Source organism: Telopea speciosissima, chromosome 2, assembly GCF_018873765.1.
Source record: "Telopea speciosissima isolate NSW1024214 ecotype Mountain lineage chromosome 2, Tspe_v1, whole genome shotgun sequence".
Classification (NCBI taxonomy): Eukaryota; Viridiplantae; Streptophyta; class Magnoliopsida; order Proteales; family Proteaceae; genus Telopea; species Telopea speciosissima.
The window spans coordinates 5,014,046-5,038,116 of NC_057917.1; the positions used below are offsets into that span (position 1 = coordinate 5,014,046).

Below are 24,071 nucleotides of genomic sequence, written 5' to 3' on the forward strand. Positions count from 1 at the left end.
GGGGTGTACTTGTGTACAATATACTTTGGTGTTGTGTGTATCTTTTGAACTCCGACTCTTTTTTAGGTTTATGGAACTACCTTTTCCCCAAAGAAATAGAAATGAAGTTTCTTCAATTGGGTGAGTGGTATTTCTTTGATTTTAATGGAATTGTCAGTTCAAGATTGCCCATATACAATAAAGAGGTGATCTCTTACCAAAAAAAATAAATAATAATAAAATAATAATAAAGAGGTGTTCCTAAAAAAACAAAAACTGGGTCATATCGAATGGGTTCGGCTTAATTTTAATAAAAATTTTGATTTTTAAACAAATCTACTCTTATTTAAAATTGTTCATGATACGAGTAGAATGTGACTTCTAGTAATAAGATAACACGTGTAGTGAACGGAAACCAAGCACGACCTGTGAAGCCTAGACCAACCACCGGGTTGAACCACTACTTTTAGATGCCTCATAGGATTCATGCTCAAGGAACTTTACATGTGGCCTACAAAAGGAGTACCTGTCCATGACACCAGCTTAGCTACCAACAAATTTTGTTAAGCTATTCCCGCTTAGATCTCCCGCCTAATTAAGGAATACACGATCCAGAAGACAAGAACATTTCCAAGGACATTTTTTAAATGAGGGAACTACACTCGACGTCTCTTCAGCTCCGATAACTATTGTTTCTTTTTCTTCTTTTTTTACTATCTTCTAATGGGGTTACAGGTGATTATAGTAAAAAAAAAAAAAAATGTACCCAATGCATGAGGCGCCCGTCACTATAGAGTTGGGGACGATCATAATGTAAGCAGTCAGATTATTTTTAAAGACTCGAACCCATGACAACCTGATCACAATGGAATAACCTAACCGTTGCACCAAGGTCCACCCCCTGCACAAGTGATGATATAAATGAAAAAAAAAAACTAATACAAATAAGGAGCTTAAGAAAAGGGGGAAATGAACAGAAATAATATGAAACAAAAAAAAAAAGGTGAGGGGCCGACAGAGGAAAAGAGAGAGACAATACGATGGAGGTTTTCCATTTTGGGTGTATTGTCGGCAAGGGGTACGAGGTTTACACGCTTAAGGCGACGTGGATGCTCCCTCTCCATTCATGGAAAGTTTCATTTTCACATCTTTCACATCTTCCCTTCTTATTAGTCAAACTTTCTCTTTTTATTCGAATTTTCACATTTGTTTTTTTCCCCTCAGGAATAATGTATGTTTAATGGTACTGTGTTGTTCTTTTCTTATCATGTTCACTTGTCCAGGTCCACCCTCTAAATTATTGATGGCCCACCTGCTCCCCATCCTCCATATGATGTAAACTACCTACCCCTTCCACTTTTAACATTACATTCTCATTTCTACAATGTTGGATTTTGGATGCACAGGTCAGCTGAAGAAACAGAAGCCAGAGGAATCAAACAAGAAATCAAAAGTATCATTGGGAAGAAGGAGAATAGAAATCTAGACAGACTCAATCAACTTAGGGATCTTTATCACCTCCAGTTTGCTGACCGGCCCAGTTCCTCAGTTCCTTTAATAGGGGGATGGTGGACCCCACCCGGGCAGGGTGTTTGGACATGGGTAGAGAGGTCATTTCAGCCCCCCTTTGTTAGAGGAACTGGGGAACTGAGCCGATCAACAAACTGGAGGTGATAATTTTCCATCAACTTAGTATAGTGACTTTCTAATCAGATGGACCATCCTTGGCCCTGGCAACTATTTACATTTTTATTTGATATCAAAACTGTCTTATTAAAGTTTGATGATATTTGTATTTTTAAGAAACCTAGGCATGATGTTTTTATTGCACACTCTGCACGCACTCACTGCCTCCAGGGCGATGTAGCTGATGACATTTCAATTTTCTTTTAATAGTATTTTCTTTTCCATAAAAATAAAAAAATAAAACCTTACATTCTCATTCTCTCTCTCTAAGGTTTAAACACCTGGAATCAGTCTCCCTTGACTCACAATTCTAATCCAAATCGGATCGACATGGGTCGAAATTGACTTGGAATTGATCAAAATTATAATCAGAACCTTAGAATTTAGAATAGAGAAGAAAAGCTTTTCTTTTCTATAAGAGCCTTCGCGACTGATTCCACATTGGTTGCAAGAATGAGTATTAATCAGAAATCCAATCTGATTTATGATACCATTCCCCCCCCCCCCTTCAAGTCCTCTTTTTTTGCCTTAAAAAACCAGGCTATAATCACATGTTTTTTTGATGATAAGCACAACGGAAAATAATCACAAACCAAAGGAAACCCAATGGGTAAGGGTGAGGAGAAACCTCAATGGAGATCACTTAGGCTATAATCACATGTTTATTACCTGTTTGGTTATTCTTTAAGTTATTTGACTTTATTAACTTCACTCTACTCTCTTAATCATCCAAGTAGCATCTCTTAATTGGGACACTTATCTATAAGAATGGTAGGTGAATGAATCCTGTCACATTGAAATGAGACAATCACCCTTTTATGTTTGAGTAAATTACAGGTACCTCCCCTTAGTTTGGTTCAATTACAAGTAACCCTCTATTGTTTGAACAATTACATCCATACCTGAAGGTTTATGATTTTAGTTTTGAGATGTAAAAGACAGTTTTACCTTTATTATCTTTTGAACTAAAATGATAAAATCTAAATACCATTTTTAGCCTTATTACATCCTCAAACCTAAAATCCCAAATTGTTTCAATTCTCTGCATTCGGTCTCAGATCCTCTCCAATTAGAAACTTGAAAAGCTTTCTATTTAAAACCAAGTAGCAGTTTCAAATATCTCACAGGAACATTATTATAATCAACAAAGTCCCTCCTCTGCATCTCTCCATTCCTTAACAAAAGGGAAATTGCCAAAGTTCATGAATCTAAACTGACAGAAAAAACAAATCCTTGAAGTATCGAATCAAATGAAACATATTTGGTATAGTTCGTAATTGACTGAAGATGAACCACAATCCCACCGAGAATTGAACCCTAGATTTCAACTTGAATTAGAATCGCTTTTCAGCAGAAGCAATGAAACAAATCGCACTTTAAGGTAGGTTGCATCTCATTGGAAAACTTTTTTAGTTTCTAATTCTTTGTACAGCCATTGTCGTCATTGGAATCTGATAGATTGATAACTTGCAGAGATTGAATAAGATAAAGAAGCATGTTGAGGATATGCATAAATGGTGGAATGAAGAATGCAGATTCATTCCAATCTTCGACCCTTTTCCAAATCCTTCCACAGATCACTTTCCAATTCACCTCTGTTCTGCCTATCAAAAAAATTCAATATTTCATTGATTTTTCTATTTATAGGATTTACTTAGTTATTGTAGATAGACCAGTGGTATGTCAGATATTGGGAGTGAGAAGAAGGTGCACCATGGATGTTGGTGGAAGACAAAGTGAGGCAGTCAGGGAAGAAGGGGGTGGATCGTCGGAGAAGACAGAGGTGAGATGGACGATGCGGTTGGAACGATGGAAGGTCGAGGAAATGGGTTTTTTTTTTTCGGTAAGAGAGGAAGTGGGTTTGGGTTTTGTAAAATAAAGGTAAAAAGGTAAAACTACATGGATGAAGGGTAATATGACCATTTATGAATTTTTTGCTTCAACTAACAGTTTCAACTCAACGGACTGAGGTTACTTGTAAGCCCTACCAGGCTACCATACTCCATAGGAGGTCTATGTAATTGTTCAAACAATGAGGGGTTGCTTGTAATTGAACCAAACTACAGGGAAAGTACATGTAGTTTACTCTTTATGCTTTCTCTCAGAGGGACCTGATCATTAATAAGGTTCATGTAAACATCAAATCTTGTTAATTTTTAGATTAACTCTGATATCCACTTGTTCTCAAGAAGGTTGCTAACAATGATATAGCTTAAAATAAATCAAATTGATTATCTTGGCAACATGTTTCAATGCCACTTGCCAATTCTTAATTTACAAAAGAAATGCTTCTTAGTACTAAGCTTTTACAATCCTTAAATTTTTTCCTTCACATAATATTAATATAAAGGTTCGAGGAGATTAAGATGTCGAAGTAATAATAAACAAAAGTATGTCGATCCATTCAAACTTTGACAAAGAAGAAAAACAAATTATTGAATCAAGTAAATAATCTAAACTAAACAAGTGCTAAAAGCTCAATTCTTGAAAGACAAATATAACATTCATGGTTTGAAGATCCTTTTTCCATATTTATATTATAAAACTCCAGTATGGTGGAAGATTAGCACAACCATGACAACTACCTTTATTTGTTTATAAAATTTACAAATACTTAATTCAACAATTTAGTACCATGTTACCCAATACGTGCTGAGACACAACCTACTAAATTTTTTTTAAAAAAAAAAAAAACTAAAAGGGAAAGAAACAAAGAAATAAAGTAAGCAAAGATCCTGAAGACCTGCCTAATTTTTGGACTTTTCTGTCATGTTTCCACTAAATTATCTAACCTCAGCAGAAGGTTGTGGAGTTCTCCTTTTCTTTACCCAACAAGAAGAAACACACAATACAGTTCACTGTACTTTTCTCTCTCCCCCTTTTCTTTATTCCCACAATACAAGTACTCAAGTAAAGAATCTGAGGAAAGCCCACAATTGTCTACTGCAAGTCATGACAATCCAAGTCAAGGGAGAGCAATCCTTATCATGGAATAGATCTCTATCTCTGTGTTGTTTTCAAAGGCCAAATCTTGAAAGGAACCAGTTCCTTGATTACAGTGCACTCGTGAATCACATGCAGTGGTGGTATGAGGTGAAGGTTAAAAAGTCCACTTTATGGATCCGCATGTAGGCCCAGAAAGCCCCAAGGTTGTATAATGATTCAGATTTCAGATACAGCACCATCTACATACTACTACTGCAGGAAGTAATCCAAGGCCTTGGCTTGATTAAGGAACAATTGTAACTGTTCCACCATTCAGTAATGATCAATTTGTTTTAAGATGATTTTGAACAACACCATGCAGAATCAGGCCTACAATATCAAAGATGATTTCGATATTTAACATTTCCTTCAAAGTAACATTATAATCGAATGGCTAAGATTCCAACTAATTGGAATTTGGAGTATTTTGATCATCATCATCAACTGAATGGGCTATGTGATGAGACTTCTTGCATGTTCATTACATCTGAATGTATATGAAGTATGGTAACTGATTCATGATTGTACTATAACATGCTCCACAACCAAATCCCACTTTTATCAGTCAAATGGGATTTAGATTAGGTCAGGGAACAGCCCTTTATGATATTTTAACTGATGTGATTTAGTACCGAACTTTATTTACAAAAGAAAGCTCAAATAGGTAGACAGTGCCAAGATACTTCAGGAAGTTATATCACAGCTTTTCCAGTGACACAGATATCCTTGGAATAAAATAAAATAAAATAAAAAGAAAAGAAAAGAAAAAGAAAGAAGACCTTCGAGCCCAATTTCCCAAAGGGAATCAAGGGCATAAAACCTTTACTGGCCCATTGCCAAAATACATATGAACCATGCATCTGGAAGTTAATGTATGCATCCATGCAACAGCTTGTGCTTTGCATGGGATTGCTGACTTCTATGGAACCCAAATTTCTTCCATGTATCATATGACACAAAGCTAAGATTTCCATTATAAGAAAACTACTTTAAACACCATTTTATTTTCGCCCACCTTCTTACCAAAAGGGGGCTGACACCCTACCTCTTTTCAGCATGAAATTTTTTTATAGTGCTATGAACTCTGAAAACGCAACAACCTAACGGTCACTGCCACCTCATGTGTAACAACCTGAATTCTTATCTTTATCTCTTGTAAGCAGTTTGTAATTCTTATCTTTATCTCTTGTAAGTCTTATCTTCAAATACCCACGGTTGTAACCAAACCCTGAAATCATGTAACCACTTCAAATATAAATATACATGGTCACACTCACGTCACAGTGGAGTTCAAACCAATATCTTTGTTTATCTTTCTTTATGGTATCAGTTTCCAGGTTCTAATACACACCTATCATGGCCGATGCTTCTTCATCCTCTCCCTTCCCTATAACCAACTTAGCCAACCTTGTTGCCGTCAAACTCGACGGGACAAATTACCTCTTATGGAAGGAGCAGCTCGAGTCAATTTTCATCAGTTGCGATCTCATGAATCATGTTGATGGTACAACCTCAGAACCTCCCCAACACCTCTCTCAAACTGCAGAAAACGGGACTGTCACAACAACACCCAACCCTGCCTACCATACTTGGCGCAAGACAGACCACTTTGTGCGCGCATGCATCAACGCCACCCTCAATGAATCTCTATCTTCTCATATTTTGGGTTTGCGTACGGCAAAGGAGGTCTGGGATTCTTTATCCCTACTTTTTCAACAACAATCTACTGCTCGAAGGACCTTCTTGCACAGTGAATTACAAACCATTGTCAAGGGAACATCTACTATCACTGATTATCTTCACAAGGTAAAATCACTTGCTGATTCTCTTGCTGCGATTAATGAAAAGGTTAAAGACTCTGATCTTGTCACCTGTACACTGAATGGGCTTGGATCCGATTACACTCCTTTCATCATCACCATAGAAAATATGTCTCCCAGGCTCTTAACTCATGAGCAACGATTGCGTCGTGGATATGGAAATAATGGATCTGTCCAGCCAGACCCACTTTCACAAACTGCTCTATTGACAATGGAACACCCACGCAAATCAAAGGGAAATGGTGGTGGACAGCACAAACAGATGCAACCCCTTAATCCCTCTTCAGCCACACGTGGCTACAATCATCCAAATACACCATTCACTTCATTTAATCAAAGGCCTTTCAATTCCCAACAACAGCCACCCAAACCCACCACTTCACCACCTGGCAATGGATCCATTAAATGTCAAATATGTGCAAAGTATGGTCACGCAGCAAGCAAGTGCTTTTTTTCGGTACTCTGCTAGCCGAAATAGTGCAGTTACTCCCCAAGCTCCTCAGGGCACTCCATTTGCTGGTGTTCACACCTATCCACACCCGATGGTCTCTACTCCAGAAACCCAATGGATTCCAGATACCGGAGCTACATCCCATATGACGTTCGATACGTCTCTGTTGCAACAAGCTCTGCCTTACAATGGCACGGACCAGGTAGCAGTTGGTAATGGTAAGAGACTAAATATCTCCCACATTGGCAGTACCTCTTTACTTTCCTCCCCTACCCCATTATCACTCAATGATGTTCTAGTTGTGCCTGATATTACTAGACAATTGATTTCGGTTTCAAAACTTACCCGTGAAAATAATTGTTCTGTTGAATTTTTCCCATGGGGATTCTGTATTAAGGATCTGCACTCCGGACTGACACTACTGAAGGGCCCTCTCATGGATGATTTATATACTCTCTCTGCACCGAATGTCCATTCTATGGCTTTTTATGGAGCAAGAATACCTGCTGCTCTCTGGTACCAACGGTTAGGACATCCATCTATTCCAGTACTTCATCAAATAAAGGAGGATGATGATTTATTCACTATTCATGGCAAGGAGCTCAATAATTTATGTGAGCCTTGTCAAATGGGCAAACATCATAAATTACCTTTTTTTCAAGTCTAATAGGCAGTCTCAACTACCTTTAGAAATTGTTCATTGTGATCTTTGGGGGCCTACACGCCATGTTTCTATTAGTGGTTACAATTCTTATATTATTTTTATTGATGATTTTAGTCACTTTTCATGGTTGTATCCACTAAAGTGTAAATCTGATGCATTAGCTTGTTTTCAACACTTCAAAACCATGGCCGAGAATGTGTTGTCCAATACAGTGAAGTACTTTCAAAGTGATGGAGGATTGGAACTTGTCAAAGGTGCTTTCAAGGCTTATTTAGACAATTGTGGCATCGTATCACGGGTCTCATGCCCTCATACCCCCGAACAAAATGGGGTCTCTGAAAGAAAACACAAGCATATCACTGACATGGGCTTAACTCTACTTTTTCAAGCACACATGCCTAAAAAGTACTGGCTAGAAGCATTTAACACAGCAGTTTATCTTATAAACCGTCTTCCAACACCAGTATTGCAAGGACGGTCACCCCATGAGGTTCTATTTAACTCAAAGCCAGACTACTCAGCCATGCGGGTTTTTGGATGTCAGTGCTATCCTAATCTCCGACCATACCGTCAAGATAAGCTCAGCCCCAAATCAAAAGCTTGTGTGTTTCTCGGCTACAGCATCTATTGAAAAGGGTACCGTTGCTTGGATCTACAAACAGGGAAAGTCCATCTCTCTCGTCACGTAACATTTGACGAGTCCATTTTTCCCTTTGCAGCTCCCTCACCACAAGTACCCATTACACGCCCTCCCTCTACAATTACCCTTTCTTTACCTCACCCATCAATTCCAACACACCAAAACTCACCATCCCTATTACTCATTACAACGTCTGTGACCCCACCCACAATTCCATCACCTACACCCCCTCCATCCACTAACCCACCATCTTTATCTACTCCATCACCACACTCCACCACCCAATCAATAACAACAAATGACCCACCGCCAGCACCCCCAACCCTACCACCCCCCCATCCAATGGTCACTAGAAGTAAAACTGGATCAAGAAGATCTAGAGTTCCTCTATCTCTTCTTCATATCCGTCATCCCATTCCCCAAGCCTACACATCCATACGCACCTCCATACCCACTGATCCACGTACCTACAAGGCTGCAGTGAAACATCCACACTGGATTGCTGCTATGCGTGAAGAATATGATGCACTACAGGCTAACCACACATGGACTTTGGTTGAACCCAAGAAAGACATGAACATCGTCGGATGCAAATGGGTCTATCGTACTAAAACCCATAGTGACGGATCCATACACCGTTACAAAGCCCGGCTTATCGCCAAGGGATACCACCAACAACCTGGAGTAGATTTTATAGAGACCTTTAGTCCAGTGGTTAAACCCGCAACGATCCGTGCCGTATTAAGCCTGGCCATCACTCGAAACTGGCTTATACGACAATTGGACGTGAAGAATGCATTTCTACATGGGTTCTTGGATAAGGAGGTATACATGCAGCAGCCGCAAGGATTTGTTGACCCTCAAGCTCCACATCATGTGTGTCGCCTTCAAAAGGCACTATACGGCTTGCGACAGGCCCCAAGAGCCTGGTATCACAGGTTCCGAAATTTTTTACACCAGAATAGGTTCACTTAAAGTAAAGTTGATACATCCATGTTTACTTTTCATACCAACAATGGCCCGCTTATCCTCCTATTGTATGTCGATGACATCATCCTAACAGGAGCCGATTCAACATCTCTCACTAATTTTATCAACATCCTCAGCCAGGAATTTTCAATGAGTGACCTTGGAGCATTACATTATTTTTTGGGGCTAGAAGCTATGCGTGACAACAAGGGGCTGTTGCTAACCCAAACAAAATACACTCTGGAGCTCTTGGACACCACTAATATGACCAATTGCAAACCATGTGGAACCCCTGTGGCTGCTGGAACTAAGCTCTCAGCCAATGATGGTGATCTGTTACAAGACCCTCATGAGTACAGACAAATAGTAGGTGCTCTGCAATACTTGACAATGACAAGACCGGACATCTCCTATGCTGTCAATCAAGTATGTCAGTTTATGCACGCACCGCGCACAACCCATCTCAACTCGGTGAAGCGAATTTTACGATATTTGAAACACACAATTGGAGCGGGTCTTCCTATCAGGTCAGGTTCTCTTGACTTAATAGTGGCTTACACAGATGCCGATTGGGCCGGATGCCCTGACACTTGACAGTCCACTACAGGGTTCTGCACATTCCTAGGCCCCAACCTCCTCTCATGGGGCTCGAAAAAGCAGCCCACCGTCTCTCGTTCTAGCACAGAGGCAGAATATAAGGCTTTAGCTGTTACTGCGTCAGAAATATTATGGCTATCCTACCTCCTTCACGATTTGGGAGTCAGCATCAACAAACCTATGGTGATACACTGTGATAGCATATCTGCTGCTCACATGGCAGCCAATCCGGTATTGCATGCTCGAACCAAACATATAGAAGTTGACTATCATTTTGTTCGAGATTTAGTTCTGAACAATACAGTGCAAGTTCGTTTCGTCCGTTCAAACAGCCAAATTTCTGACATATTTACAAAGGGGCTACCATCGCCTTTGTTCAACAGTCATCCGGCCAAACTGCTGTATGTTCCACCCATCAGTTTGAAGGGGGGTGAAAACGCAACAACCTAACGGTCACTGCCACCTCATGTGTAACAACCTGAATTCTTATCTTTATCTCTTGTAAGCAGTTTGTAATTCTTATCTTTATCTAAGTCTTATCTTCAAATACCCACGGTTGTAACCAAACCCTGAAATCATGTAACCACTTCAAATATAAATATACATGGTCACACTCATGTCACAGTGGAGTTCAAACCAATATCTTTGTTTATCTTTCTTTAAACTCAAATTTTCTTACATTACATCACCAAGTTCATACAATGCACAGCTGACAGCACATCAACCTTTAAGTCCACCTATCCTCCCACCATCATCTTTGAGGTCTTCTCAGTGCATACAAGACACTTCCCATTCAGTTGCTAGTTCATGGCTTGCCTAAACAAAAGCTCAAATTATTTTGTATCCATAGCTTTTCTTTAATCACAATAACAAAGGCTGGGCACGATTTGATGCTGAAGCCTTGACATGTGAATGTGCATGTAGGCTGGGCATGTTTTTGCCCCCCCCCCCCCGCCTTTTTTTTTGTGGTGTGGGGGGGGGGGGTGAGGAGGGAGGGGAAAGCCAACAAGATATTCAAGGTTAGTCATATCTTATCCATTTTGGCCCAGAGTAAAAAGAGTAACAAATAACCTCCGCTAAATTTGAATTTCATCAGATCATCACAATTACTGCTATTTTTGCTCCCGACTTCGAGATTGCTCTGCCATGCTCAAGAACTACATGCCATGGCAAGTTTATTCTAACTAAGACAAGTGGGACACTTCTCAACATCCCAAATCTGCTACCGTTGGCTTAGCCAGCCCACCACCAAATGACAATGCCAGTGACTTAGAATGGCTATGTCTACAGACAAGTGGTTTCAAGACAAGCTCGCTCACTCAAATAAGAAAGCATTTATGGACTAAAAGTGGAGAATGACTTTAGAACTTTAATCTCAACTTATGCATAAAGGAATTAAAGAGAAAGCTTAGATAACTGATTTAGGATGCCAGTTCAATTACCAGATGCTGATCAATACAGCTTAACTCTCTGACAGAATCATGGCAACCTCTCCTGTTTGAAGTCAATAATATCACTGTGTCCTGCATTTATCACCAAATGGACTCATGAATACTCCTCAATTCCAAGAATGATGCTAGCAATACTTAATTTCTAGTACTCAAAAAAAAAAAAAAGGGACAAAAACAACCCCCCCCCCCCCCAACTCAGCGTTATCCCAACTAAATGGGGTCAGCTACATGGATTCTTTTTCTCCAATCAGCTCTATTCAAAGCCATACCTGTTACTAGTCTTAAGCTATGCATGTCTTTCCTCACCACTTCTCCTAGAGTCATTTTAAGCCTACCCCTGGCTCTTTTAGATCCTTCAGTATGCAACACATCACCTCTCCACACTGGAGCATTTGAAGGCCTCCATTGCACATGTCCATGCCACCTCAAACAACTTCCTCACAACTTATCATGTATCAGAGCTACTCCTAGATTAGCTCCAATTTATTTACTCCTTATTTTATCTTTTCTAGTTTTACCACTCATCCATCTCGACATCCTCATTTCAACTACACTAAAAATTTGTTTATATGTTGTTTCTTCACAGCCCAACATTCAGATTCATATATCATTGCCCGTCATATTACTCTCGTATAAAATATAAACAAAATACTATGGCATATGTACTAAATTATTAAAATTTAGTATAATAATGGGAAAAGATAAACATCCAGGCTGCCTGTCTATAAAATTACAAAAAAACCAAAGTACCTCATTTCTCATTAAGGAAATAACAAAAACTAAATAAATGGCATATACATGCATAAGTTGAGGGAGGAAGGACTTGAAGTCTAGAACCTACCATTACCATCCAGAAGTGGCAATGGATCATGTTGGTTCATGTCATATCCTGTGAAATTAACCCAACTCGAACACGATCAATTTTTCAATCATGTCAGAGTAATTCAACCCTAACACACCCAATTAGTAAAGTGGTTATGATTGGATCAACAGTGTCAATGGGTCGTGTAAAAAATCATGTCAATGGGTTCAAGACTTTTACAGTGTGACTGGGACACTTGGACTCTAACCTCATGCACAGAAGCATAGGTCCAATACACCAAGCGACACCTAATCAATGTTAAATGTATAATATATAGCTTTTTCTTTTTAAGAAGTTGAAGTCAAACAGGTTAGGTGGGTTGTACATCCTCCATACTAGATGACTAATTCATTACTTGTGCCCTTCTGTGTAGGGTCACGTTGAAGTTCCGGTAATCGTAACTCTCTTAACTTTGTCCCATGTCCATATTGAGTTTGTGAGTCGTGGAAAATTGCCACCTCTAACACCATCTAGGCAGTTCACAACTACTGACTCTCTGATGGAGATGTGCTTTTGCAGGGAAGACCATAGCAGGAGCTACCCATGGCGGATTCAATCCCCTGCACGTCCCTCCAAGAGGGTTATGGTACTCATACACTGGTTCTGGATACAAAAAGGAAAAAAAAAATCATCGGCATGACAGCATCTACAACCGACCTTGACAATGGATTGCGCATATCTCTGGCCCCATTACTTCTATTCCGTCATCACTAAGTAATGAAATCCCTGAAGAAGTCACAACGAAAGGGAAGGCAAGAGGTGGAGATAATGGAGATTTTGCCACCTTAATAAACCTCTGACCTGCAAAAGAAAATAAAAATAAATATTAATGGTGTTGAATATAACTGGCATATCCTAAATGCCTTGACTTCAGTCTATTAGTACCAAGGCATAATAAAGTTATGGGAAAAAGATCTCTACTTGGTGGTGTTTCCTACGCCCTCTCACAGGGCACCGTGAGATGACACCTCTGCCCCCTAGGTAGATGATACCCAGGTGTGGTCCCCCATTGGCCCAGATGCTTGTGTAGAGACCATGCAACCAAGTAGAGATCTCTTGCCCTAAAGTTATATATAAATGTAGATTTTCTAAGCAATGGACCAGAGGTTAAATAAACAAACAGATTATAAGCTATTTAACCTAAATGAAATTAACAAAGCAAAGGAATTAGAAATGAAGCACCTCGTTGAGGAAATTTTCTCTTCTGAATTTTAAAAAGAAAAGCTTTATCTCTATAAGATCAGAACAGGAGAAAACACTCCACTAATATGAAAAGAGGAGCACAACAACAGGAGAAACTTTACAGCGATGGCAGCAGCGCAGACTTTAACCAATACAAGACCCAAACCATTTGAAACATTGCTCAACGTGGATGTGCCCCATGAAAAATGCATGGGGTTCTTTTCATATTACAAGGCATACTGAGAGGGGTGGTTGGTCTAGGTTATCAAAAACCTGGACCTGATGCAAAACCAATCTTGGTCATAACAGACCTGGCCCGTTAAGGGTGGGCTGAGGTGTGCTCCCTGTCTAACCTGTCCCATTGCCAGTCCCTATTTACAACAGTTACCGAACCTAAAAATGTACTTCGACAAATATTCCTTTGACAAGCCCATCTGTGGATGTATAGGAAAACATGGAATAAGGAGCACATGTTTTCTCAAATTAGAGGTTAACTGTGGATGTTAAAAAAGCAGAACAATCTCCATGGGCTCCTCTTTTCCAAGAGGAGCATAAAGCGACTTCAGTATGCCCCTCTCAGCCCTCGATAAAAAGATAAGAGGTTCAGCTTTATTAGAGTTTCACTTTCCCAAAGGACCAATTGCATTTGGATAAGACCCTACAAGCTCCATATCTAAAGATGGTTCATATAGCTATCTTGCGGACTCCACATACATTGTGGTCCCAAGTTAGGATAAAGAAGGTAATTGATCAAAGAACTAATTAATGCCCCTGTTTCATATGAAGAATTACATATCAACTATATAAATCCCAATGTTACTATAATTACTAGTTTATCAACTCATGAAGTAACTAATCATCATGTCAAATATATTTTTTATTTACTTTCCAAGTCTTTTTGTACCACTAAGTAGCATTTGGATCAGCTGAATAGGAGACACAGCGGATTTCCTAATCCACAGGCCTGGTAATGTGATCATTCAAATTGTTTGCTGTCTAGAATCAGCAAACCTGCAGAACCTTATTATAAATTCCAGTTCTGCTGTCTGGATGACCAAAATTTATTTATGATTTGACAATGGTGATTTGAACAGTATTTAACATTTAATCTATTAAAACATCAATATATTGAACTTCATATAATTTTAATACAATATACTGTATATATATATATATCTTTTGAAAGAATAATACTAACTTTTTTTTTATTATCTAATTTACATTAAATTTGAATTAAAATTAAAATGGAATTTTGTATTTTAAATATTTAGTTATCTAAATATTTTATATCAGATACTCATTTTTATAAATAGAGAAAGCATACGGGATCACACTATAGCCCGCTTGATTTTGGATTGTTGCCCATGTGTGCTTTTTTTATTAAGGGTTTCTGATCAGACGGTTAGGATCTTCATGAAATCGAAGAGCCAGTCCCCTTCCGTCATATCCAAAATGTCCAGGGAGAACTACGCAAATTCGAGGTGGAATTGGCGAAGTGTTCCACTACAACTAGGAGGGTTATTTGCCGTTTGCTCTTCCTCTTAATGATTTTGAAGGATGGGCCGGGCAGGCAGTAGTAGCTTTTTGCGATACGCAGGAAACAGCCCCGGTTGGCCCTGCCCCAATGGAGCTTCGGAGTCTGCCGGCAGCGCAATGGAGAAATGGATCCTGCGGTTTGTTTCAGCGGGAACTCCCTCGATCGGTTCTCCCATGGAAAGATCTCCGGAGTTGATTGCGGTGCCTTCGGACAATGGGCAAGCCCCCCGGGGAAGCATCATAAGAAGTTGACCTCATTGATTGAACGAAAGTCTCCCTGCCATTGACAGATAGAAATCGAGGGGGCTCGTCAGGAACCGACACGGGAAAGGGAGTAAAGAGAGCAAAGGTGAGGTAAGGAGTTTCAGCCACAAGGGAAACTAAGCTGTAGCTGTAGTTGACAGTTCGAGTTCTGGGAAGAATGATCAGAGCAGCAGGTACAGTAAGCCCCACAACCAGGCATAGTCAGATCCGAGATAAGACACCACGCACCATGAGGAAGACAGACCCGACGAACGCATATGAAGAACAGACCGAGTTTAAGATAAATCAAACACATTTAATTCCTATTTAAGTTGAACATTTATTTTTTGATTAAATCTATATAGGTTAGTTGAATTTTTTGAAAGATCAATGGCTCAGAAGTCAGAATGTATCCATCACTAACAGTACCCTTTCAGGCCCATAACTTGTAGAAATTCATATTTCCAAATCTAATATGTATTACTGTATCTAGAAGAAAACAACAGAAATACCATAAAAATAGACATTGTAAACAAGATATATGTGACAAGCAAGGTTTTCAGGCAAGAAGTGAGTATGTTTCACACGAAATATGACATGGCATCTGATAAGGTCAAATTTCAACTTGATACATAGTTTCATGAATCCTTATTTTCTCATTGCAATTTGCATCCTTATGTATTCCATTTTAATTATAAGATCTTGAAAGATAGGAACACCAGGACAAAGATTCATGCACCCAACCTCAAAAGGTTGGGACCCTGCTGATAATGATGGCATATGTTATAACAAGAAAAGGTTAATGGATCAATTAATCTTCAAAGAATAAGGAATGTTCTCGACATAAGATATTCACAGGTTAAAGGATTATGAAGCATGGACAAACACATGCCTCAACCTGAAAAAGCATCTACAAACTGCAAAATTCCAGGTCATTTGATTACAGTATAGCCAAGGCAGTGAGGTGATGGCATTCTTGCCTCCTAAGGCAAGTTCTGGACTCATTGTTGTGAAGGTGAGCAAATGTTAAGTTACATGCACAAAGCAAAAGAGTCATTCATCTATAAAGAGATTGGGATAGTCAAATTATTTCACTCACTCTCCAAATAGATATATGAAATGATATGTTACCATTTTTACAGCTTTGGTTACTTTTTGATCAGCAACAACATTTCATTTCATTGAGCAAAAAGAGTATAAGTGCAATTGGTAGTATATCCAAAACCCACTTCCACAAACTGTATGAGATGAAGATATATCTATGAACAAAAAGACAAACCCAAAAATGTCATTCAAGCAGCAAGGAAACCTGGAAATAAAATCCTTCATAGTTAACCCAATAAATTCCTTACCAGAGAACTCCCACTCAGATACTTGGCAATATTTAGGAATCAGTTTTATTTATGTACAACTACAATAAAAACAATATTTGTCAAGTGAATATGAAAATCCATTTGGCAAAGACTTCATATATCACCTTCATTTAATAGAGTATTGGAAAGTCATGTTACATTTTTAACTTTCACCAAAAAAATGTTGCATTTTTTACTACAATTTTGATTTCAAATACATTATTCTAAATAGTCAGCAAAGAAAAGACAAGAGAACCATAAATGATTTATTCCTTCAATTCCTAGGATTAACTTCATTTCTATCAAAATTTAAGGAAGATAGGTGGTGTTGGCAAAACAAAGGCTCAAAGAAACTCCAGAGTACATATAGGTGAGATGAACTACTCAATTATATATGTTGATCAGAGTAGATTGCGCATCAAATCATGTATCAAACTCCACGAAAAGAATACCAATCATACAAATTCATCTGATATTTATGTGTTGACAGAATGACTAAATTGTTTTATCATGCAACCCCATATATTATCGACAATGTTTGAAGCATACTACAAAGTGACCATGTTGTTTCAAGATGTACAGTAGTACACTAACATGTTTGGTTTTAAAGTTTGACAAAATGGTAAAACTACATATAATGTAGAAGTTAGCTTCCAACCTAAATTAGCCTCAAGCACAAGACGAATGGTCACAGCATGAGCCCAGAAGATTCCTAGAGCGGCAACAAGATGAGACTCAACTCTGCCATCGTCCTTCATGCTCTCTTCTTTGTTTTGAACTGCAGATGATGAAATATGTTAGAGAAACCTTTTTACCAGTAATTTGTGCAATTCAACTCTCATCCTTGTTCTGGATGGCAGATAGAACTCTAGTGGATGAAGATTTTACGCAGAAATCTGCAGAATTGAAATAAAAATAATACAAATAAGGAGTGCAAATCTTTGAAAATTTTGTCATCATCCTATTATTCTCAAATGGGTCCCTACAATGGTTTGAAATATCACAATGTGACAAAAGAATCAATTAATAAGGGATCCCCTAATTTCAATTGAAATTCATGGGGTCCTTTAAGGACACGCTCTAAAATTGCAAATTTTTATTCAACTTATTACCATTTAATACATCATACTCAAAATTTGAAATATAAATATTTTCTATTGACCATTTAAAACATTTTTCTAAGTATCTAAATATTTTTATAATGGATAAAAATGGAAATTTTGTAATACCGATCCATGCAGTAACATCATTTTTACTCGTTCAATTTGAATTGGTATCGTCTCCACCGTGAGTATTGTGAAGAGACATCCACAATAATTAGCCTAATACAGTTTATCTGCGAAAGAGTATGCATGTCCGAAAAAGGGCCGCATCTAAAATCTGCAAAATCCAACAACATTACACCTTGGAAAGGGTACTGGTGGGATTCATCACTACTTCGAGTTCTCACTTGGTTGGTCACCACAACAGGAATTCGTGAAAACTCTGCAAGTGACCTAGAAATGTAATTTAAAAAAAAAAATTACCATTAAAATGAAAAAGGCAGTCATTAAGGCAATAAGGTGACATGAATTATCAAAAGATCCTCATAGGACACGGTTCTTACTTAATAGACGAAATGTGCCAACCCAATGAATGCTGTCTGGGAGCTCTAAAATCCCTCTCATTTTCCCTGGTCATAATATGAAGAAGCATCATTCCTTGAATAACACGATGATCAAGAGCATAATGTATTATACAGCCCTGTTTCCTGTTTTCATACATCACTGAGAGATAATGGGCATAAGAAGCATGATCCTGAGAAATTAACCACACAATATTTTGACAGAAACGTTCTTTGATAGAATAACAGAATTTCATTGTACCAAATGGCTGCTAGATGGTGTTCAGCTACATATAATACCTGTAACACCAAAAAAACGAACTATGACCTCTTATCATATAGCTCGAAATGGCCTTATATACAAATTTTCTCTACTCACTCCCCCCCCCCCCCCGGACTAGAGTCTGCTAGGGAATTTGCTGGTCTAGGCCTCTAAGGTCGCAAAGTAGTCTTGCCTTCCAAATCACGTGTGCCATCCTCCAAGGGATCGGACCATCCTCTAACAACTATTTAATGACTAGATCTGAGTCCCACTCAATGACTTTATGGGTCTAGGGTTGAGATGAATAGATGTAAAGTCCCTGAATCACAATTTAATTTCTAGAGTTAAGAATTTGCCATGCCAATGGGACCCGAGAACACCAAAATTAAGTCACCCATATGGTCTCTGAACACACCTCCAATGCCCTCTGGCCCCGGATTGCCAAAACTGCTTCCATCGAAGTTCAAGTTGACTGCTGAATGACGAATAATTTCACAGAAAAGTTGGTACTGCAATTAAGAGAAACCCAAAAAACTGAAGATAAATAACACCAACAACTATGCTAAAAGCGGTCTATCTTCCTTTTCAGAATTGCAGGGCATAATCCGAATCCAACTTCAACAGAGATAGGGGAAATCAAATTTTGCAAGTGAAGTAGTTCAATTATCATTGAAAGGAAAACACAATGTTGTATCTTTCCAAGAATCTTCACATTAGACAACATATATGGGGTAAACATGAAAAGACTGACCTCAACGCAACGGTAAGGTTGCTCCATTGCGACCACTAGGTTGCAGGTTCAAGTCGGGAAACAGCCTCTCCGTGAAGCGGGGGTAAGGCTGTGTACATTATGACCCTCCCCAAACCCGCACTGGCGGGAGCATCGTGGACTAGGTATTCTGTATATGGGGAAAACATGATTGGTCCATTTGTTCTACATAATGTTCCTTTATTTGCACCAACTGAGGGAGTAAGCTGGAATTTTCATTTGGGAATTGACAAACCCGAGAATTCTTTGTTCTATGATTGGTAATGGAAAAACTTTGATGTTGAAAACTATTGGCACAGTCAATATCACTTCTCCGGAGTAATCCTTAGGGGTTTTGATATGAAGTTATTCCATTTTCACAAGATTATTAACTACCAGCAAATATTTTTGGGAAGTCCTCTTAGAGGCTGTATTCACCACACAGAAATGGTCCCTTCTTGCTTCCACCTTTCATATTTTTCTTCTTTTCACATCTTGATCGAGTAACTATAAAGCGAAGAATAGAATCAATGACTACAAAGAAAACTCATGGGATCAAAGGCCCAACACATACATAACCCAACGCAAAGCTGATTTCCAATAAAATAAGCCCTTTAGGTGACTTATCTGCACCAATTCTCCCCTACTTGAAAAAAAAAAAAATCGGGATTTATTTCATTAGTTTAGTTAGAGTCCTGTTTTGAATCAGTTTCTTTCATTATTTTAATTTCCTAGTCAGTTTAGGTTACCTATTGGTTAAGGATTAGGTTAGGCTAGGGTTTTTTTCCGGTGCCAACTGCCAACCTGATACACCAACCCTTCTCCTTTATTTGGGCTTGGGACAGGCAGCAAACATTGGCGGAGTACATTGAGTTACTTAACTAAATTCTTAAATTGTTGTGTCCCCCTTTTTCCCTTCTTATTGTCTTTTTTCAGGATCTGGTGGACGAAGAGGATAATTGGCAGTGGGCGTAAGGAGAAAGGGCTCTACCTTCTTGACCCCAGGCCATATTTTTTTTTAAAGAAGCTCAGTCATTTGTTTGTCAGCATAGTGAAAAGAGTACAATTGATATTGTGATGCTTTAGCATCAGCATTTAAGACATCCGTGTTAGGTAAAAAACAATTACCTCACTTGTTCTCTTCTATATCTAGTTTCCATGTATTTCAATGTGAGCTATGTTTGTTTACTAAGCATTGCAAATCTCAGTATCCCTACCATTGTAATTGTATTGTTACTCCTTTTCATATTGTGCATCTAATGTTTGGGGACCTACTTCCACCACTTCTTTATTTGGTTATCGTTATTTTGTTACATTTGTTAAAGATTACTCCCACACTACTTGGCCTTCTGAAAACTGATGTTTACGATGCTTTCAAAAACTTTTACAAAAGGGTTTGCATCTAATTTGAAACTAAACCTAAGATTGTTCACTCTAATAGGGGGAAAGTTCATGCATGGGGGTCTAATTTCTTTTTCTTCTTCTAATAATGGTATTGTCCATCAGCTTGCATTTGTGGACACACCCCAACCAAATGGGTGGTTGAGCACAAAAAAAAATCGTCATTTATTAGAAATCATCAGGAGCTTGTTGTTTGGTATGCATGCTCCTGAGACTTATTTGTCTGATGCTCTCCTTGTTGCCACCTTCTTGATGAATCGTATGTCATCAAATATCCTTGGTCTTAAGTCTCCTTTATAAGTCTTGTCTCTCTTCCCCCAAAAGTGTTTGAGTGTGGGTGTGGGTATGGGTGAGGGTGTGTGCTATGTTCATGTTACGGGTGTTAAATGATCTGGTTCGGTTTAAACCATATAGTTAAACGGTCTCTATTTTGAAACCATAACCTAACCATTTATTAAACGGTTTCACCGTTTTAAATGGTTCGGTTCGGTTTCGATAAACGGTTTCTGTTTGATTTTGGCACATTTATATGCATTTAAGAATGTTAAACGGTCCGGTTTGGATTAAACCGTTTAATTAAATGAACTCAATTTTAAAACCATAACCGAACCATTTATTAAACGGTTTCACGGTTTTGGTTTAAACGGTTCGGTTCGATTTCGTTTTGATTTTGACACCCTTAGTTCATGTTAACAAGTCTACTCATAATAAACTTGATCCTAAAGTTTTCAAATGCATTTTTCTTGGCTACTCTACAAACAACAACTTAGCCTTATCCCAACTAAATGAGGTCGGCTACAAGGATCCTAGCCCTCCAATCAGCTCTATTCGAGGTCATACTAGATATCTGGCGGGGGAACGCCCTAGCATAACGTTGATAATATAAAAGTTGTAGAATCCATGTAAAAGGGTTGGCTAGGGTTTTCCCTGCTGCCGACCGAATGCACCAACCCTCCTCCTTTATTTGGCTTGAGACTGGCAGCAAGCGCTGGCAGAGTTTTTTTATTTTTTCTTGGTACTCTCCTGCTACAAAAAGTAATAAGTACTACGATCCATCCTACAGTAAGCGGTTTATCTTAAAAAATGTCACCTTCTTTGAGTCTATGCCTTTATTTTCTCCCCACCAACCTTTGCCTACTCCTCCTTTCCATGTTCATATTGAAAAGAATAAGGGTGTGGATGTAGATGGTGTAATAGATCCAAGGGGAGTTGGTACACAAAGGTAACCTAACATTGAGGAGGGTGACAAGGAGAAGGAGTTACTTTTGTACAAGAGAAGGGAGAGGAAGACCTACCAAGAATCCTTTTTGGATGAAGCCCCCCACCTTTCTGATTCAGGTAACATTCAGTCGGGTAACTTTCCTTCTTTTCCTTTTGAGTTAGATCTTCCAATTGTTGATCGGGAAGGAACAAGAGCCTGTACTAATCCTACAGCCAAATTTGTTTCCTATGATGCAATTTCTCCCACAAGTGTTGCTTTCTCAATTGCTCTTTCCTAAACTACTATTCCTAAGAATGTCAATGAGGACATGACTAACCCAAAGTGGAAGGAAGCAATGAGTGGAGAAATGATGACTCTTGAAAAGAACTGTACCTGGGAGCTTGTTGATCTTCCAGAGGGAAAATCCCGATAGGATGCAGATGGATCTACTCAATCAAATACCGATCAGATGGCACTATTGAAAGTGATTAAAATGCGGTAGTAGTTAGTATGAATAGTTTCAAGATTCCATGGATTTTCATTCAAAAATGGCTCTTCTTAAAGCCTTTTTTTGGATTCGATTGCATGGAGATTTACCCACAGCTTCAGGGAAGTGAACAAAGTGGCAGATGCGCTTGCTAAAAATTGTGCTAATCATCAGTCTTCTTCCTCTTGGGTCTTCTGTCCTAGATTTGTATTTGAGGATGTTATGTGGGACCTTGAAGAGAGGCCTCGTTACCAATTGGTTCCTTGATCTATAATTGATGTAACGACTTTGCTTTATGTGTGTGTTGTCTCAAGGATGCTACTAATGGCATTACCGAAGGTGGGTCCTTGAGTCAACTAGTTGGTTGTTTAGTCCTGCTGATGGCTATGTCGAAGGTGGTCTATTCAACCATGTTGGTATATTTTCCCTTTAGGTATGCCGAGACGTATTTTTTGTACATCCTGTTATTAATAATAATATCTATCCTGACCTTTAGCAAAAGAAACTATCAAAATACATTTTTGCCCCAATGGCCAAGCACAACTGAATAAGGGTTCTTTTGTCATTGGTAGCCAATCGAGATTGGCCATTGTATCAGTAGGATGTGAAGAATGCATTCCTCCATGGCGACCTAAAAGAGGAAGTGTATATGCAGATCCCTCCAAATTTCAAGTTTCCCACAGGTAAAGGGAGAGTGTGCCATCTTAAGAAAGCTCTATATGGTCTCAAACAGTCCCCGAAGTCTCGGTTTGAGAGGTTTGACAAACTATCCTGAAGAATGGATACACTCAAAGTCAGGCTGACCATACTCTATTTACCCAACAAGGTAGTGGTAAAAGCACAGCTCTAAACGTATATGTAGACGACATTGTGATAATCGAAAACGACCAGGAAGAAATAAAGGGATTTAAATCCTACTTAGCTCAACAATTTGAGATTTAAGGACCTTGGACTCTTGAAATATTTTTTGGGAATTGAAGTGTCAAGGTCACAGAAGGGCATAAATATCTGTCAGAATAAATTTGCCTTGGACAAGTTCAAGCCTTGAAGGAGAGAAGGATGTTAGGATGTAAACCAGCTAATTCACCTACTAATAAAAAACATAAGCTAGGTGAAGATTGTGGACAGCTTCTCACCGACACAAGGATGTATCAGAGATTAATGGAAAAGTTGATCTATCCCACTCTGACTTGCCCCGATATTGCTCATGTTGTTGGGATGGTGAGCCGGTTTATGCATACTCCTAGGAGTGGGCATTTAGATGTTGTGTATCGCATCCTCAGGTATTTGAAGTCTAATCCAAGAAAAGGACTGTTGTACACCAAACATGACCAATTGACGATTAAAGTTATACTGATGCACATTGGGCAGGTTCTGTTTGTGACAAAGGTTCAAAGTTTTGATGAAACCTGGCTTGAAATCAAAACATTTGGCGAAACTGCAAAATTTCCACCAAAATCTGATAAGTTTTGGCTACAGGTTTCAACTGCTGGTTTCCAGGCCCAAATGACCGAATTAGGTGCCGAAACTTGTAGGAGACCCTATTTTCCCTCTAAAAATAGTGAAACCCTTAGATTGTGAAAAAGAAAACACTTAACATGTAGTTTGGCTTCAGACCCTAAGTTGGTAATGTACGTTGTACACTGCAATATATACAAAATTTAGTATCAGAACACACATAATTCAATTAAAACAACTAAAATATGCATTAAGAATAAATAAACATAAAATTACAATCCATTTCATAATTATCAATTTTTTTTTTGGATGAATAAATAATTATCAAGTTATACATGGTTCATTACAAAGATATGAGAATACAACAATACAATATCCAAGCCTTATCCCAACTTAACGGGGTCGGCTAATTACAAAGATATGAGAATGATTTGGCAAAAAATACAAAAATTGAGGCTTTCTAGGAAGTTTCCCTCTTTGGAGTCGAAACTAGC

General features: G+C 38.7%; 1 protein-coding gene across 4 annotated transcripts in view; it reads right to left on the bottom strand.

Moving 5' to 3' along the window:
* Positions 1 to 4,386: 4,386 nt before the first annotated feature.
* The window catches only part of LOC122652760 (DNA repair protein RAD51 homolog 2), a 53,881-nt gene continuing 34,196 nt past the window's right edge, over positions 4,387 to 24,071 (bottom strand). For 2 of the 4 annotated variants that reach the window (XM_043846605.1, XM_043846602.1), the window contains 5 exons: positions 18,024 to 18,089; positions 17,822 to 17,913; positions 17,076 to 17,195; positions 12,762 to 12,905; positions 10,853 to 11,314 (listed from right to left, as the gene is read on the bottom strand). In XM_043846605.1, the coding sequence (XP_043702540.1) occupies positions 11,271 to 11,314; positions 12,762 to 12,905; positions 17,076 to 17,195; positions 17,822 to 17,913; positions 18,024 to 18,089 (466 nt within the window). In that variant the 3' untranslated portion in view covers positions 10,853 to 11,270. Of the gene's footprint in view, positions 4,861 to 10,852; positions 11,315 to 12,761; positions 12,906 to 17,075; positions 17,196 to 17,821; positions 17,914 to 18,023; positions 18,090 to 24,071 lie in introns of those variants that run through there. The other 2 variants (XM_043846604.1, XM_043846603.1) reach the window with 2 other exon arrangements.